Source organism: Echinops telfairi, unplaced genomic scaffold, assembly GCF_000313985.2.
Source record: "Echinops telfairi isolate 266 unplaced genomic scaffold, ASM31398v2 ScPeMD7_6;HRSCAF=24_1, whole genome shotgun sequence".
Taxonomy (NCBI): Eukaryota; Metazoa; Chordata; class Mammalia; order Afrosoricida; family Tenrecidae; genus Echinops; species Echinops telfairi.
The window spans coordinates 19,895,120-19,910,317 of record NW_022103903.1 but is presented as its reverse complement, the minus strand read 5'-3'; the positions used below and the strand labels follow the sequence as shown (position 1 = coordinate 19,910,317).

General features: G+C 40.0%; 1 protein-coding gene across 1 annotated transcript; it reads right to left on the bottom strand.

Moving 5' to 3' along the window:
- Window positions 1-14,115: 14,115 nt before the first annotated feature.
- On the bottom strand, window positions 14,116-15,198 carry GPR15 (G protein-coupled receptor 15). Its single transcript, XM_004706451.1, has one exon. The coding sequence runs from the start codon at window positions 15,196-15,198 to the stop codon at window positions 14,116-14,118; it is 1,083 nt and encodes a 360-aa protein (XP_004706508.1).

The following is a 15,198-nucleotide window of genomic DNA, read 5'->3' as shown; positions in this document are numbered from 1 at the left end:
CCAAACCAAAGTTTTCCTGTGAGGGCCACTGCCAAATGCGCTCCCTTTTCATGTGGGCTTGGAGGGGGGGTAGCTGTCCACTTCTTCGTACAAATGCATTTGAATTGATTAGAAAAAGACTGTCAGTGACCTTTACCAAGAATAGAAGATGCCACTTACGATAAATGACAAGGAAGAGGCCATATTACAAAAATGGGGGGACAAATATTTTAAAACATTTCAAAATTTTTTTAAATTAAAAAATGTGAATTTTAATAAAACATGAATTTTTAAAAATTAATAAAATGAACTACCTCTTGCCTCAAACTGTATCTTCTTTATATTTGTTGCAAGCAGGCAAAGAGTCTGGTTATTTTTAAATTTTGCTTTAAAAATATGAAGTAATGTTTAAAAATTCAAAGCTACTGTAAGAGAGAGATAGGCAGAGAACTAAACCAAGAGAAGGCTGTGGTGGGAATGGAATCTATTAAAGAATATAGAGATCAGACCCCAAAACATGTTGAAGTAGAAAGAGTGTAACATTAGAATTGTATACACTCTGACTTAATTAAAATTGAGGCTTAAATTTGATTCAGCTCATTAATAACCAGGTGGAATTTGTATTTTTCAGTCCTATTTTCTTCACATATAAAATGAGGATATGTCTCAACTATCTTTTATTAAAAGCTTAGTATTCACCATGGGTAAAATAATGGGTCAATGATAGAACTCCCACCTTCTCTGCTGGAGCCTTGAATTCCCCACCCTGCCCATGTACCTGATACCCACAGTCACTGGGGGCTTTTGTATTGCTCTAATGCTGAAAACGTTTCAGGGTAGCTTCCTAACTGACACAGAGTAGGAAGACAGGCCCGGCTCTCTACTTCTAAAAACCAGTCAATGAAAACCCAATGGATCACAATAATCCAATTTACAATCGATCATGAGCATGGTGCAATATCAGACAGCATTTCAGTTCATTGTGCATGAGTCAGTGGCCAACTTAGTGGCAACCAGTGACAATAAAGCTGGGATGATCAATCTGCCATTGCTAGTTTTGAATCTGAGATGTGTAGCAGTTTTCAATTGCTTTGAAGGTTTTCAAACTGACTTCATTTTTACTGAGTCAAATGAAATAGAACACTTGAATATTGATGCCCTAGCAGTTTATGACTGAAATTGGTGATTTTGATTTGGACAATTATTAGGTCAGCTATGGATGGAAAACCAAATTGAAGAGGACAGGCATTGTACACACCATTAAATAGAACAATTTAGGCTGACATATGAAGGGGTTTCAAAACATCTGTGTAACAATGGATTTTCCCACAAACATTCTGAATCTAGCTCCTATTATGCTGCCACTGGAAGAATAACATGCCTGAAAAATGATCATTTAGTACAACTATTATTCAAATGACTTTGTACAGGATTATAATTAAATATACTAAGACAGGGATTTAGAAAGCCAAAAAAGGAAGAAGAAAACCAACATATCTTGAACTGAAATAACTAAAGAAAAAAAATTCAAGTCTCGAGTTCAATTACTGAAAGAATCTATGGACAAAATACTGAATGATGCAGGAAGCATCCAACGGAGATGGAGAGAATACACAGAGTTTCTGTACCAAAACGACCTAGGCAACAGTCAACCATTTCAAGAGGCGGCAGATCAGCAAGAACTGATGGCTCTGAAGGAAAACTTCCAAGTTGGACTGAAGGTATTAGTGAGAAACAGCTCCAGGCATCAACAGTTGAAATTCTGAAGTAAATTTTGAAGACAGCTTCAAAGGTCAACTAACTTTGTGCTCATTCCAAAGAAAGGTGTGCAGAAATTATTTAAACAATATCATAAAGGTCACATACAAAAAAAATTGCTGAAGATAATTCAACACAAGTTACAGGTACCTCATCCGAGTGCTGTCAGAAATTCAAGCCAGATTCAGAAGAGCAAGTGGATTTTGGCTGAAAGTTGAAAATATCAGAACGATGTTTGCTTGTTTTTTATTGACTATGCAAAGGCATTCAACTGTGTGGATCAGAATGAACTACAGGTAACACAGAAAAGAATGGGAATTCCAGGACTTCACTGTGCTCACTCTGAACCTATACACAGGCCTAGATGCAGTCATTCTAACAGAACAGGAAATAATACTAAGTGGTTTAAAATCAGGAAAGGTGTGTGTCAGGCTTATATTCTTTCACTATATTGATTTAGTCTATATGCTGAGTAAGTAATCTGAGAATTTGGACTATATATAAAGGAACAGGGCATCAGGATTAGAAGAAGGCTTACTAACAACATGCCGTATGCAGATACCACAACTTTGCATGCCGAAATGACCTGAAACATTTACTGATGAAAATAAGATAGCAGCTTTTAGTATTACTTGCAATCTAATGTAAAGAAACCCTAAATCTTCACAACTGGACCCGTAAGTAACATCATGATAGAGAGAGAAAAAAGTTGAAAATGTCAATGATTTCATCTTGGTTGGATCCACGTTTAATGCTCATGGAAGCAGCAGCCATGAAATAAAATGACATACTGCAGAGGGCAAATCTGTTTCACAAGATCTCCACTAAGGGCTGAAGAGCAAAAATATCACTCTGAGGACTAAGATGTACCTGTGTTAGTCTAGGTACTTCAGAGAAACATATCCACAGAAACTCATATGTGTAAGACAGAGGTTTTTTTATATAAAGGTTAAGTTCATATCAAGAAAACATCCCAACCCTGTGCTGCCCAAGCCAACAAGTCCAACATTAACCCATATGTCCGACACCAATCCACAAAGTCCTCCTCAATTTCACAAAAGAGAAGAAATGATGCTGACTGCAGGAGGAAAGCCAAGTCAGTGAATATGTAAGCATCTCAGTGCTGGCAGGAGTCTCCACAAGGATGCTCCAGCTCCCAGGGCTGCATCAGGGTAGGTCCATGCGGCTTCTCCTCGGGGATATCTTGCAGGAAGTGAGCCTTGCCAGCTGAAGCAGGGACTTGGATAAGGCAGCTACACCCTGGTCTGACCATCAGAAAGCAAGAGACCCAAGAACTACAGAGGCGAGGCTCAATGAGCCCTTCAATTAACCCCACATGTGTTTATCGGCTAGGTTGGCACAATAAACTAATTACCTCAATCCACTCCTTGCCAACCTGGCACCTGTACACAATTATTTAGCTTCATGATTGAAATTAAGTAACACCTACACCTTAATCCTATGATCCTGGGAATATGTTCCCCCACCTATGAAAGTCTGTAAGTCAACCACTTCATGTCTTTATCCCCCCAATTTTGAGTACCCAATTTATATACTGCCCACTTACATCAACCCCGTTCTCTGAGAAGACAATCATATTTTTCGACTTGAAGAGTCTTCATTCCAGTTGGAACCTTGTGAAGTCTGCATCCATAAGCAAAGACAAATCCGGACAGGTCATCATTCATAAAGTCAGCAGCAATATGCACCAGTTCACAGGCTCAAAAATCTCCATCTAGTCAGGTTTTGGTCAACTCAATGTGGGCTGCCTCACTCAGTCTCCACAGGGTGCCCATTGGTCACCTTGCCTTTAAACCATGGGTTCTCACCAATGCTCAACAAGCCTAGCCCCCTCATGCTAGGTCATGAACTTTAGACCAGTCAACCCGCTCTCATCTTCTCCTTTTTTTCTTGTAAACCAAGTCCACAGGTGTCAGTGGCCAAACTCAACCTGTCTCTTTGTTGCTGCATTTCTCCCACTTCCACTCAACACGTAGATCCAGGTGGTCACCTAGCAAGCATTTCAGCCTGCTCACAGGCTCCCTTTAACACTCAGTCCCAGAAAGGAGTTTCTTCATGGTTCCAGATTTTTTCCAGCTTCTGACAAAGACTGCTGGTTCCTGAGTACTCCAAAGCACTGAGTGGAGCATATCTTTTTAAAGTTTTCTTTGCAGCCATGTCCTAATCCCATCTAAAGATCAAAATTTAATGGCTGAAAGCAAGTGGATTTACAAACTTTCTATTTTAATACTTCCCATATTCCCCCGCCCCCCCCCCCCACACACACACAAAACAACTGAGTAAAAACATTGTGGCTTTATCTGACCTCTGGCTAGACAAAGAAGAAAAACTGCCATGAGGGAGAGGTCAAACAAGCATCTACTCTCCATCTTATGATATGTTTTTCCAGTACCCCACTCCCAAGTTACCAAAATGTGTTAGTCTGGGTACCTTAGAGAAACAAATCCACAGAAACTCATATGTGTAAGAGAGAGGGGTTTTTTTTATATAAAGGTTAAGTGCATATCAAGAAAATACCCTAACCCAGTGCTGCCCAAGCCAAGTCCAACATTAACCCATATGTCCAACACCAATCCACAAAGTCCTCCTCTGTCTTACGAAACACACACTGTGACACAACTGCAGGAGGAAAGCCGAATCAGTGAGTGTGTAAACATCTCAATACTGAGAGGGATCTCCACATGGCTGCTCTAGCACCTAGGGCTGCATTGGGGTAGGTCCATGTGGCTTCTCCTCGGGGATGTCTTGCAGGAAGTGAGCCTTGCCAGCAGAAGCAGGGAACTGGCTAAGGCAGCTGCACCCTTGTCCGGCCATCACAAAGCAAGAGACCCGAGAACTCGAAAGGTGAGGATCACTGAGCCAATTTTCCCTCCGCCCTTCCATTAACCCCACATGTGTTTATCGGCCAGGTTGGCACAATAAACTAACTACCTCAGTGCCTGACTCCAGCCATGGTATTTTCCATTGACTTATGCATGTGAAAGCTGACCCGTGACTTAGGAAGACAGGAAACGAACTGATGCATTTGAATTATGGTGCTGACTAAGGCTATTGAATATATCAGAGACTGCCAGAAAAATGAACAAATCTGTCTTGGAAGAAGTACAGTCATAATGCTCCTTGGAAGTGAGGATGACAAGACTTTGACCCATGCACTTTGGATGTGCTATCAGGAAGGCCCTGACCTTGGGGAAGGGTAAAGGGAAGGTAGAGGGCCAACGAATAAGGAAGAAGACTCGAAATGAGATGTATTGACTCAATGGCTGCAAAAATGGGCTAAACATAGTTATTGTGTGGATGCCACTGGACAAGTTAATTTTTTTGTTCTATGGTGCATAGGCTCGCTATGAATTGAAGCAACTAGCAGGCACCTAACAGCTGTAGCAGCATTTACAACCACTGCAATGATAAATCTGGATGCCTGTGTATTTGCCCATGGCCATTTTCACAGGGTAGAATCCTCAAAGGGCAAATATTTTTGACATCCGTTCTAAATTTCCTCTTGGAGGTTTAATCATTTCATATTCCATCAATAATTCAAGAAGCCTTCTCCATATTTCTTACCAGCAATTCTGGTCAACCTTAGTATTCAATGTTTTAATTTCTGCCAATTTAATGGGAAAACTCTATTTAATTAAAATTGTTTTTTGTTATGGCTGATTAAAATTTTGAACTGCTAATGAGTGCACAGACAATATCTTTTCATTGTAAAAATGAAAGGATTGGGATTTAAAAGCCTAATGATTGAATAAGTTATGCAGTTTGGCATTAATGCTTTCTTCCTACCCACCCTCCCACCAAATTCTTTAATAAGCTTCTAATTTTAGACTGTTTTTAATTAATGCATTGAGGTAGTTTATTGTGCCAACCTGGCTGATATTAAACACGTGTGGGGTTAATTGAAGGGCGGAGGGATAAATGGTCACTGAGCCTCCCCTTTCTAGTTCTCGGGTCTCTTACTTTCTTATGATTGGACTAACTTCTTGCAAGATATCCCTGAGGAGAAACCACATGGACCTACCCCGATGCAGCCCTGGGTCCTGGAGCAGCCGTGTGGAGAACCCTGCTAGTGCTGAGATGCTTATTCGTTCACTGACTCAGCTTTCCTCCTACAGCCAGCATCATTACCTCTGTTTTGTGAGGTGGAGGACTTTGTGGACTGGTGTTGGGTTAATGGGTTTATGTTGGACTTGTGGGCTTGGGCAGCACTGGGTTGGGATGTTTTCTTGATGCGCACTTAATGATTATATAAAACTCTCTCTTATACATGAGTTTTTGTTCACAGACAACCTCTCTGAATCGGAATGTTTGCCTTAAACATGAAACCACAGGCCGAGTTTCATTTCTCATTTACCACTTCTCCACCTGAATCATAAGTTTTGGTTTTGCTCCAAACTGAGGGTAAATGAGAGGGCATCTCATTAAATCACTGTCTCTAGGCAAGGTTGATGTGGAATTACTGACTTTGCTTTGCATGCCTTTTTTCAGTTGGCCCTTTGAAAATAAATTTAGGCTAAAATCCTGTTCAAGATATATACTCGTGTTTAAGTAATCTCTTGAGCTAGAAAGTCTGCAGGGAAATTAAAATATTTTCTTGGGGGGGCAAGGTAAATATTTAAAGAATATACTTTCTAAATAACTATATCAGAAATGAGTTACATTGATTAAGTGACTTGTGTATGAACTACCCACCCGCTGCCATCAAGTCTATTCTGACTCAGAGTGACCTTCCATAGGGTTTCCAAGACTGTAACTCTACAGGAGTTAGCAGCCTCATCTTATAACTAAGTGAAGCCTTTTCCTAAATACTGGAAAAAAACAAAGAAAGTTATTTGACAGGATTTTCTTTTTATGTATCTTTGGTCCCAGGACTCATTCTTTGACTCAACAAAATACTTTATGGATTGTAAATTCCATGATGACACAGGTCCTACATCTTTACTTAGATCCTACTTCAAAACCCGTGCACTGCCATCGAGTTGATGCCGGCTCATAGTGACCCTACAGGACAGAGTTGAATGGCCCCTGTGGGTTTCTGAGACTGACTGTAAATCTTCTTTACAGGAGCAGAAAGCCTCATCTTTCTCCCATAGAACATCTTGTGGTTTTGAACTGTTGACCTAGTGGTTAGCACTCCCACAAACCACCACTATGCCAACTGAGAAAAATAAAGCCTAATACAGAATAATTGACTGTGAAGACTGCTATATATTCAACCTCTTAATAAGAAATTCTAATCCATTTTTATTTCTATTGTTATTGTTGACATACTTACACGTTTGTTTGTCTATTTAATGTGTTTTTACATTTCTGGATTTTCTGATTGTTGCAAAATAGCCATATCCCAATCAACTGCCTTAGACTTTATATTAGCAATGAATTCAATGCATAAGCTGTGTTTGCACACCATGAACTTTCCTGAGTGCGTGTGTGTGTGTGTGTGTGTGTGTGTGTGTGTCTGTGAGAGAGAGAGAGAGACAGAGAGAGAGAATATGTGCAGACAAGAATAGGAGCATGCGGTTATGTGAGTGCATATGTAATCATGTGCATACAATATGCTCGCCTTCATCCACAATTTAAGGAATCCACAAAATCCATTCATCCACAAACTAAGGAAGTTTCACCAAGCTGTCATGAGGAGCATGGTGTCACACTGGTTAAGCACTAGCCTGGAACCAAAATGTTGATGTTCCCATCCGAAGGGGAAGTGCTATTCTGAATCAGCTTGATTGTAGGGAAGTTTTGCTCTGTTTTGGTGAGGTTGGAATAGTGCATATTCCATAGCTACTTTGTATTCACCACACAAAAATCAACCCAAACTCACAGCCATCGAGTTGATGCCAACCCAGCGCGACCTTACGGGACAGGGCAGAGCTGCCCCTGTGAGTTTCCAGCACTGTAACTCTTTCTTACAGAAATAGAAAGCCCCACCTTTTTACTGGGGAGCAACTGGAGGCTCTGCAGTCAGCAGCCTGACGTGTAAGGTGATCTAGGACACGAGAAAGGGATGACTGAAATAGTCACTTCCACGCTCAGGATCGGCGTCTCCATCACTCGGCTGTTCTCTACACATTAGGCAATAGCTGTGAAGAGGTCACTCTGTACGAGTGGATGCTTTTTAAGTTATACTACAATTTTCAAATTTAGAGACTTTTGAAGGTTTTGCAAAGGACAGGTCTAAAATGTCAAAGGTCTGTATCCTACAAAGGAAAAAAATTCCATTTACTGGAAAATTGTATTTATTTATTTATTCTCAAGCAAGTTTCTTCTTTATTCAAGTGTCTACGTTGACAAGTTTTACTGAATAAAGTACTTAATAGTTTCCACCATATACTCAGCTATTATTAAGCATTAGCTTTATCATTACATTTTGTAGGTCTATAGAAAAAAATATTCAATTGCTTTGGATTCCAATTTTTCTTTCGTTATCATTTTATTGGGGGTTCATACAACTCTTACATCAATCCATACATACATCCATTGTATGTCAAATGCATTTGTACATTTGTTGCTCTCATCATTCTCAAAACATTTACACTCCACTTAAGCCCTATCAGCTCCTCATTTTCCCCCTCCCTCCCCGCATTCCCCTCCCTCATGAACCCTTTATAATAAATTATTATTTTGTCATATCTTACACTGTCCTATGTTTCCCTTCACCCACTTCCCTGTTGTCCGCCCACCCCCCGGGAGGAGGTTATATGTAGATCCTTGTAATCAGTTCCCCCTTCCACCCCACCCTCCCTCCACCTTCCCAGTATCGCCACTCTCACCACTGGTCCTGAAGGGATCATCCGTCCTGGATTCTCTGTGTTTGTGGTTCCTATCTGGTCCAGTGTACATGCTCTGGTCTAGCTGGATTTGTAAGGTAGAATTGGGATCATGATAGTTGGAGTGGGTGTGGGTGGGGAGGAAGCATTAAAGGACTAGAGGAAAGTTGTATGTTTCTTTTTTTGGAAAGTTGTATGTTTCATCATTGCTATACTGCACCCTGACTGGCTCGTCTCCTCGCAGTGACACTTCGGTAAGAGGGGTGTCCCATTACCTACAAATGGGCTTTTGGTCCCCAATCTGCACTCACCCTCATTTACAAGCTTTTATTGTGAATTGTGGAGGGGGTTTTATAATTCAGATGATCAATTTTCTATTGCATAGTTTAAACTTCTCCCAATCCCGCCACTAGTTTATCCTCCCCCACTCTTTCGATCTCTTCTTCTTATGGATTACTCTTCTCCTTCACCCAAGTTAATACCTGTAAACCCTTCCAGTTTATTGTGTCATCTTTCCTCTTACCCTCCCCACTTTGGTAACCTCTGCAGTCTCTTCCCTTCAGCATGAAAGTATTTTGTTGTTTTTTCCTCCCTTGTAGCTGTGGTCTCCTACAACAGTCTTCCTGTTGTGATTGACCAAATCCACTCAGCAGAATGTTCTCCAGCTTCACACATACCAGAGGTGCTTCCTGGTTTCACATGTGTACGTACCAACGGTTCTTCACCCATTCTTCTACCGATAAGCATTTGGGTTGTGTTCTTGCTATTGTGAACAGTGTTGCCGTGAAAGAACGTGGGAGCATATGTTAGCTGGTGCTTTGACTCTTCTTTCGGGCATACACTCAGCAGAGGGTTGTTTGGGATTTCTACTCCTAGTTGGGTGAAGTAGTGCCACATCACTTCCCACAGTGGCTGTCCATAGCGAGTCCCACCAGCTGTGGATGAGGTGTGTGTTGTTTTCTGTTTTGTTTTCTCCAACATTTGTTTGTTTTCTGTTTTGTTGTGCTTGGTTGTCATTGCCAGTGCAAGGTAGTATCTCATGAAAACTTCTTTAATATTTCATTTATAACTAGTACTAACATGGAAATGGAATGTTTCTGATTGGCATTGCTAGGAACAAACAAAGAGAAATATTTAATTTCCCAGTAATGTTGGGAAACATGAAGTAGGTCAGAGATGAAGCCCAATTCTCTTTACAGAGAAGATGATAGGAAATGAAAAATGTTCTTAATAAGAAAAGCATTGGAAAGTGTCAGGCAGGTGAAATCCTTAATTAGCCTTTTAAGAGGCTTATAAACATTATATAAAAATTGTACCATTAATATCATAAATGTAGCATTTACTTTTATTATCTTCAATTCAACCTAACCACATGCAGCAAACAGCTTCACTCCAGTTTTAAATAATACTTGGTTCTTAACAATGTGTAATCACAAAAGTTAATCAAGAACTTATTAAATAGTGTCTTTTAACAGAATATCACCCTACAAATGTGGAGCTCAATAAGTAGACATTTTATGTGAGTTTAGATTTTATTGTGAGTTAACTTACCATAAAATCTGATTAACAGTTGGATACATGGATATCTTAAGTTGGGTGTTTTGTTTTTATTTTTTTATGATGTAGCAGGTTTATATTATGATTAGATGTAATTTCCACTAACCAAGTAAGTTTAGAAGATCATTGTTATTAAGGAAGTAAAAAAGATAACAAGAAGGTTGCAAAGGCAATGTCTCCTACAGTGAATTTTTACATCTGTAACATAACATGAGGGCACTGGAAAGACAGTTGCTCATTACTCTCTACATTAGCATATAAAATCTAGTCATAATTGTTACTCCTGAAATTGATCAAAACAAACATGTTGACTGGGAAAAAACAAACCCACTTGAAATAAGACCAGGTAGTTTTAAGGGAGAGTCTCATTCATGCTAAGATCCTTGGTAGGCAAGTTGTAGTAGTTTGCAAGGGCCGTGTCTTAGAATTACCAGCTAGTTGCACGCAGGGTTACCTAAGAGTGTCAGAGTGGACCGGTGCCCCGGTGGGTTTTCCTGGGCTGATTTTGTGGAAGCATTACCGCTGGGACTTTTCTCTGAGGTGTGCGTGCATGGACCTGATCCTAACCTTTCGTTAGACGCTGAGTGTGGTTAACTGTTCATACTCACACACCCCACCCTCCGGCTTTCCTTCTGATGGCCCTTCTCTGTCCCGGGAGCAGGAGGCCGGCAACTCCTGAGCGGTCGCCACCAGTGGCTCTTCTTGCGGTGCATTGGCAATTCTCTCAGTGTAGCCTGCCTTTTGTGAATGAGCTCTGCGGGAAAATAAAACCTGTGGCCCACACAGTTGCCAATTCATTTCTTTCTTCTGAGATCACTGGGGAGAACAGAGAGCGCTCTGAGGAGGAGAGATGAATCATAAAGGGAAGGTTTCTTGCACTCACTTCACCATCGTAGCGTGTATTTCCACATCTACTTAAAATTAACCTGTGACCTCTAGTACTACTCGACCCTCAGTCACGCACACAGCTTCCCTGGGAGCTGTTATCGTCGCTGATGCTTACAGCACAGGCGCTTTTGATGGTGCAGCGTGGACACATGGCACGAACCTTGGGGATGTCAGGTTAGTGTTAATCGTCTCAATATGGTCTAAATGGAGGAAATCTGTCAGAAACAAAGTCTTTGAAAAAGTCTCTTTTATTAATTAGTTGTATAATCAGACATCTTATCCAGGGATTAATAGGAGAGTTTTTCTGTGGTAAGTTCAAGGAAAGTTAGGGGGAAATGGTTGAGAGCCTACTATCCCTCCGTATTCCTCATTAAAGTCCTGGTAGTGGCTTTGGACTATTTAAACAAATGACAAGGGGTGTTAATTTGCAGTGATTTCTTTAGGTACTTACTCTTGATTAAAAATTTCTTCTAATTTAGGGCATAACCAGAGAGGATGATAGTATTCAGATTGTATCCTAGACTAACATTCCCCTTTCTGGAAATTCTTGGCAATGTGCATTAATTTTTCTCTATTAAAAAATAACACAAAATAAGATTTAAAAAATTGAGTTTCTCTTCAGTTCATTCCAACTCATAAAAACTCCATGGTTATTCTAAAATTATTATAAAGTAATCCTTAGGGTAATTTAATGTAGATATGAAAAATCATTAAAATTTTCAAATGTATGCTTGTTTCCACACATATGTTTCTATGTATGTATATAAACAGAAACTTCATATTAAAAGAAGAGAGGACGTCAATAACTTTGTGGAAAATCCCATTTTTAAAAATTCCATTTGCCCAAGCTTTATGATGCTTACTTGCTTACTTGTATTGTTATTATAAAAAATATTAGACAGACCCAAATAATTGATATAAATGCTTCAATGATATACTGTATGAGCATACCAGCAGAAAATGTTACACACCAACGTGGTCAAGTTATTATATATTTTTATCATAGCTCTAAAATTGTATCAATCATTAGAAAACTGTGATATAAAATATACATATAACATCTATATCATATAAAATTTTCTAAGGTTTTCTTAAGGCACAAAATTATCACATCAATTTTAAATATTACAAAGGTCAATAATACGTATATTTGCATGCTAATTTAAGAATTCACAGTGAAAACCAAAGGGACAAAATGGTAAAATAGACAATTAACTCATTGCTAAATGAGAATACTTAAGTATCATTTGACATTCTAATCTGGGCATTTTTAAACAACATAATTAGTCATAGAAATTTAATTGACTTATATATTCAGTTTAGGTATTATTTAGGTTGAATTTCTCAAAGACGATGGCTATATGACTGACAGTAATGCTTTTGTTGATTTGTTTTAAAGAAGTACACACCTTCCATCTTCTGCTTTGTGTTTTTGTTTTAAACTGTGGATATCTATTCAATTACTTTGAAATTAGTTTTGAAGTTTTCCAAAACACCTCATTTGTTCGCTCTGCAACCATAGTTATTTATTAATATGCTATTAGAGTATTAGTGGTAGTTTTATAATACAGAATAATACTCAAAATGTGTAAGGAAATGATATAATTTTTAGTACATGATTGAGAAATTATCCAACTTATAAAACCAAAGCTGTATTTTATAGGTTATCCGTTTGGTTGCTAACCAAAGGGCCAGCAGTTCAAACTTGCCAGTGGCTTCGCAGAGGAAAGATGAGGCAGTCCGCTCTTGTAAAGATTTACGGCCTTGGGAACTCCATGGGGGCAGTTCTACCATGTCGCTGTGCCTGAGAATCAACTTGTGGGCAGTGGGCTTCGTTTTTAGATGACAATACCAGAAGATGTTCAATATCTGAGATTTCTCTTACTGTGATGTTAATGAAATTTAGCTGGCTCTCAAAAGATTCGAAGTTTTCTTTGGTTTTCACATTTAATATAAATACAGCGATAGTGCCTTTTGGCCATCCCTGGGGGAAAACCACATGTACATCGCCCACTTTCTTTTGAATTGAAAGATGCTTACAGCAGTATGTTTGTTAATGCAAAGCCTTTTGTGGTTGCTGCTAAGTCCATGTTTTCCTGGTTCTGAGCTTTTAAGAGAGATATGGGTCCAAATTGACAAAATCAGTATTTATTCGGTGAATGAATTCAGAAAAGTCTCTGGGTTTGGAAAAGTGAGAAGTCTCATTATTGATTTCTCTGGGGCTGAATACATAATGATTTTTTCCTATATTACTGAATCACTTCTCAAAATTTTACACACAGAACAAATGATGTAGAGAATGTGTAACATTAGCATTTTAATTAAAATGCACAAGGCTAAATTCACAGGGGGGTGGAGCGAAACGTTTGATGGTCTCTAATTAGCTTAGTAGTAATAGTTTCATTTGATAAGTAGTTAACTGAGTAATTAAAAACGTAATTAAAGTGGAGTCATATACTAATTTATAAACACAATGTAAACAAAAGAGCATAGTAAAACCCCATTAAAAAGCAGTTACTACCCTAGTAAATAAAATACATTTCAACCATTATATCTTATAAGGCAAATAAAGGTCAAGCCTTGCCTTCTGTTGACTGGTTAAGAACATATAGAATAGCAGGCGGTAGAATAAACTCCACATCATAAGCACAGTACAAAATGTCCTTGTCCCCAGGAGCTTTTTGCCAGTCCAAAGCATTGGGAATGGGTATCAGGTGAAAGATAATGTTGGGTGACAGCGTCCTTTCCTTGTTGTTCAATTTGAAACCCAGTTATGAAAAGTGGTGGTGGTGTGCACCCAGGGACCAGGTTCTTGAGAGAAAAAGGCCGGGATGTGTATTGGCAATCATCAAGCAAGCAATTTATCCAGGCAGGGCACTTTGTCTAAGCACCAAAGGATAGATCTGTATCATATTTTGCCTGATAAACCTAATTGGCAAAAGTCAAATTAGATCCCTTAACCAAAAAGACCAAACAAAAAACCCAACCCCAAACAGAACACAGCTTAATTATATTCACATAGGGGCCCTTTCTTTAAAAAAAAAAAAAAAGAAGTCTTCCTTGTATTTTGTAAACAATATGACTCCCATCATCAATCCTTTTCTTCTTTGTTGCTGACATAAAGAAATTCCCCAACCCACCCTCAGAGGGACACGGATCTCTTCCTTCTTCTAGCAAAATCCTCCGTGTGAACGAAGTGGGAAAAAGCCTTAGTGAGGTGACTCTCTGAGGTCTCTGTGCCGCTCCCCACATCAGAGTTCTTCAGACAGGGACACAGGCAGTGCACAATGGCCCGGTGGATGTAGCTGTCAAAGATATAGTAGATGAAAGGGTTGACACAGCTGTTGGTGAATGCCAGGGGTCCACTCACCTGCATGCCCAGCTGGAGAATGGCTGAAGAAATGTAGAACCCTTTCTGTAACTTAGCCACAATGGCCATGAGCTTGAAAATATTAAAGGGCAGCCAGGAGCAGACGAAGGCGATCACTACAATAGAGATGATCTTTATGGATTTCCTCAGCTTTCGGGTGTGTTGCCCTGACCGATGGTAATGGGCACACAGTTTCCTTGTAATGCAGCAGTAGCAGGTCACAATGCTCAGCAGCGGGGCAAAAAAAGTGAAAATTAAGGCCACCAAGGCCCAGGTCAGTTTAGTTGAAGTGGCTTCTTTTTCTGCACATTGTAGCTTATCATCAATCAGGGTAAGCTCCCTGGACAGAAGAGTCGGCAGTCCCAGGAGGCAGGAGATGAACCAGATGATGGCACACACTCCATAGGCACAGTCTCTCCTTCTGAATCTCCTGGACGCGACTGGGCACATGATGGCCAGGTAGCGGTCAATGCTCATGCAGGTGAGCAGGAAGACACTGCAGTGCATGTTGACCGAGATCAGGTAGGAGCTGCCCTTGCACAGGAAAGAGCCTGTCCTCCACAGTCCTAAAGATGCTTCTTTATCCACCCAGAGAGGCAGCGTGATGAGGAAAATGAAGTCGGAGGCAGCCAGGTTGATGATGAAGATGTCAATCAGTCGTCTGCTCCCCCGTTTGAAATGCAAAGCACCAATGAGGACGAGGTTCCCCAACACTCCAGTCAAGAACACTACGGTATATAAGATGGGCAGCAAGACAGCTGTGAAAGGAACCTGGGACGGGGCATCCTCACGATCAGGAATTGGGCTTGTAGCATAGGAGTAATCCAAAAAAGTGAAGGTTGCCTCTGGCTCCAT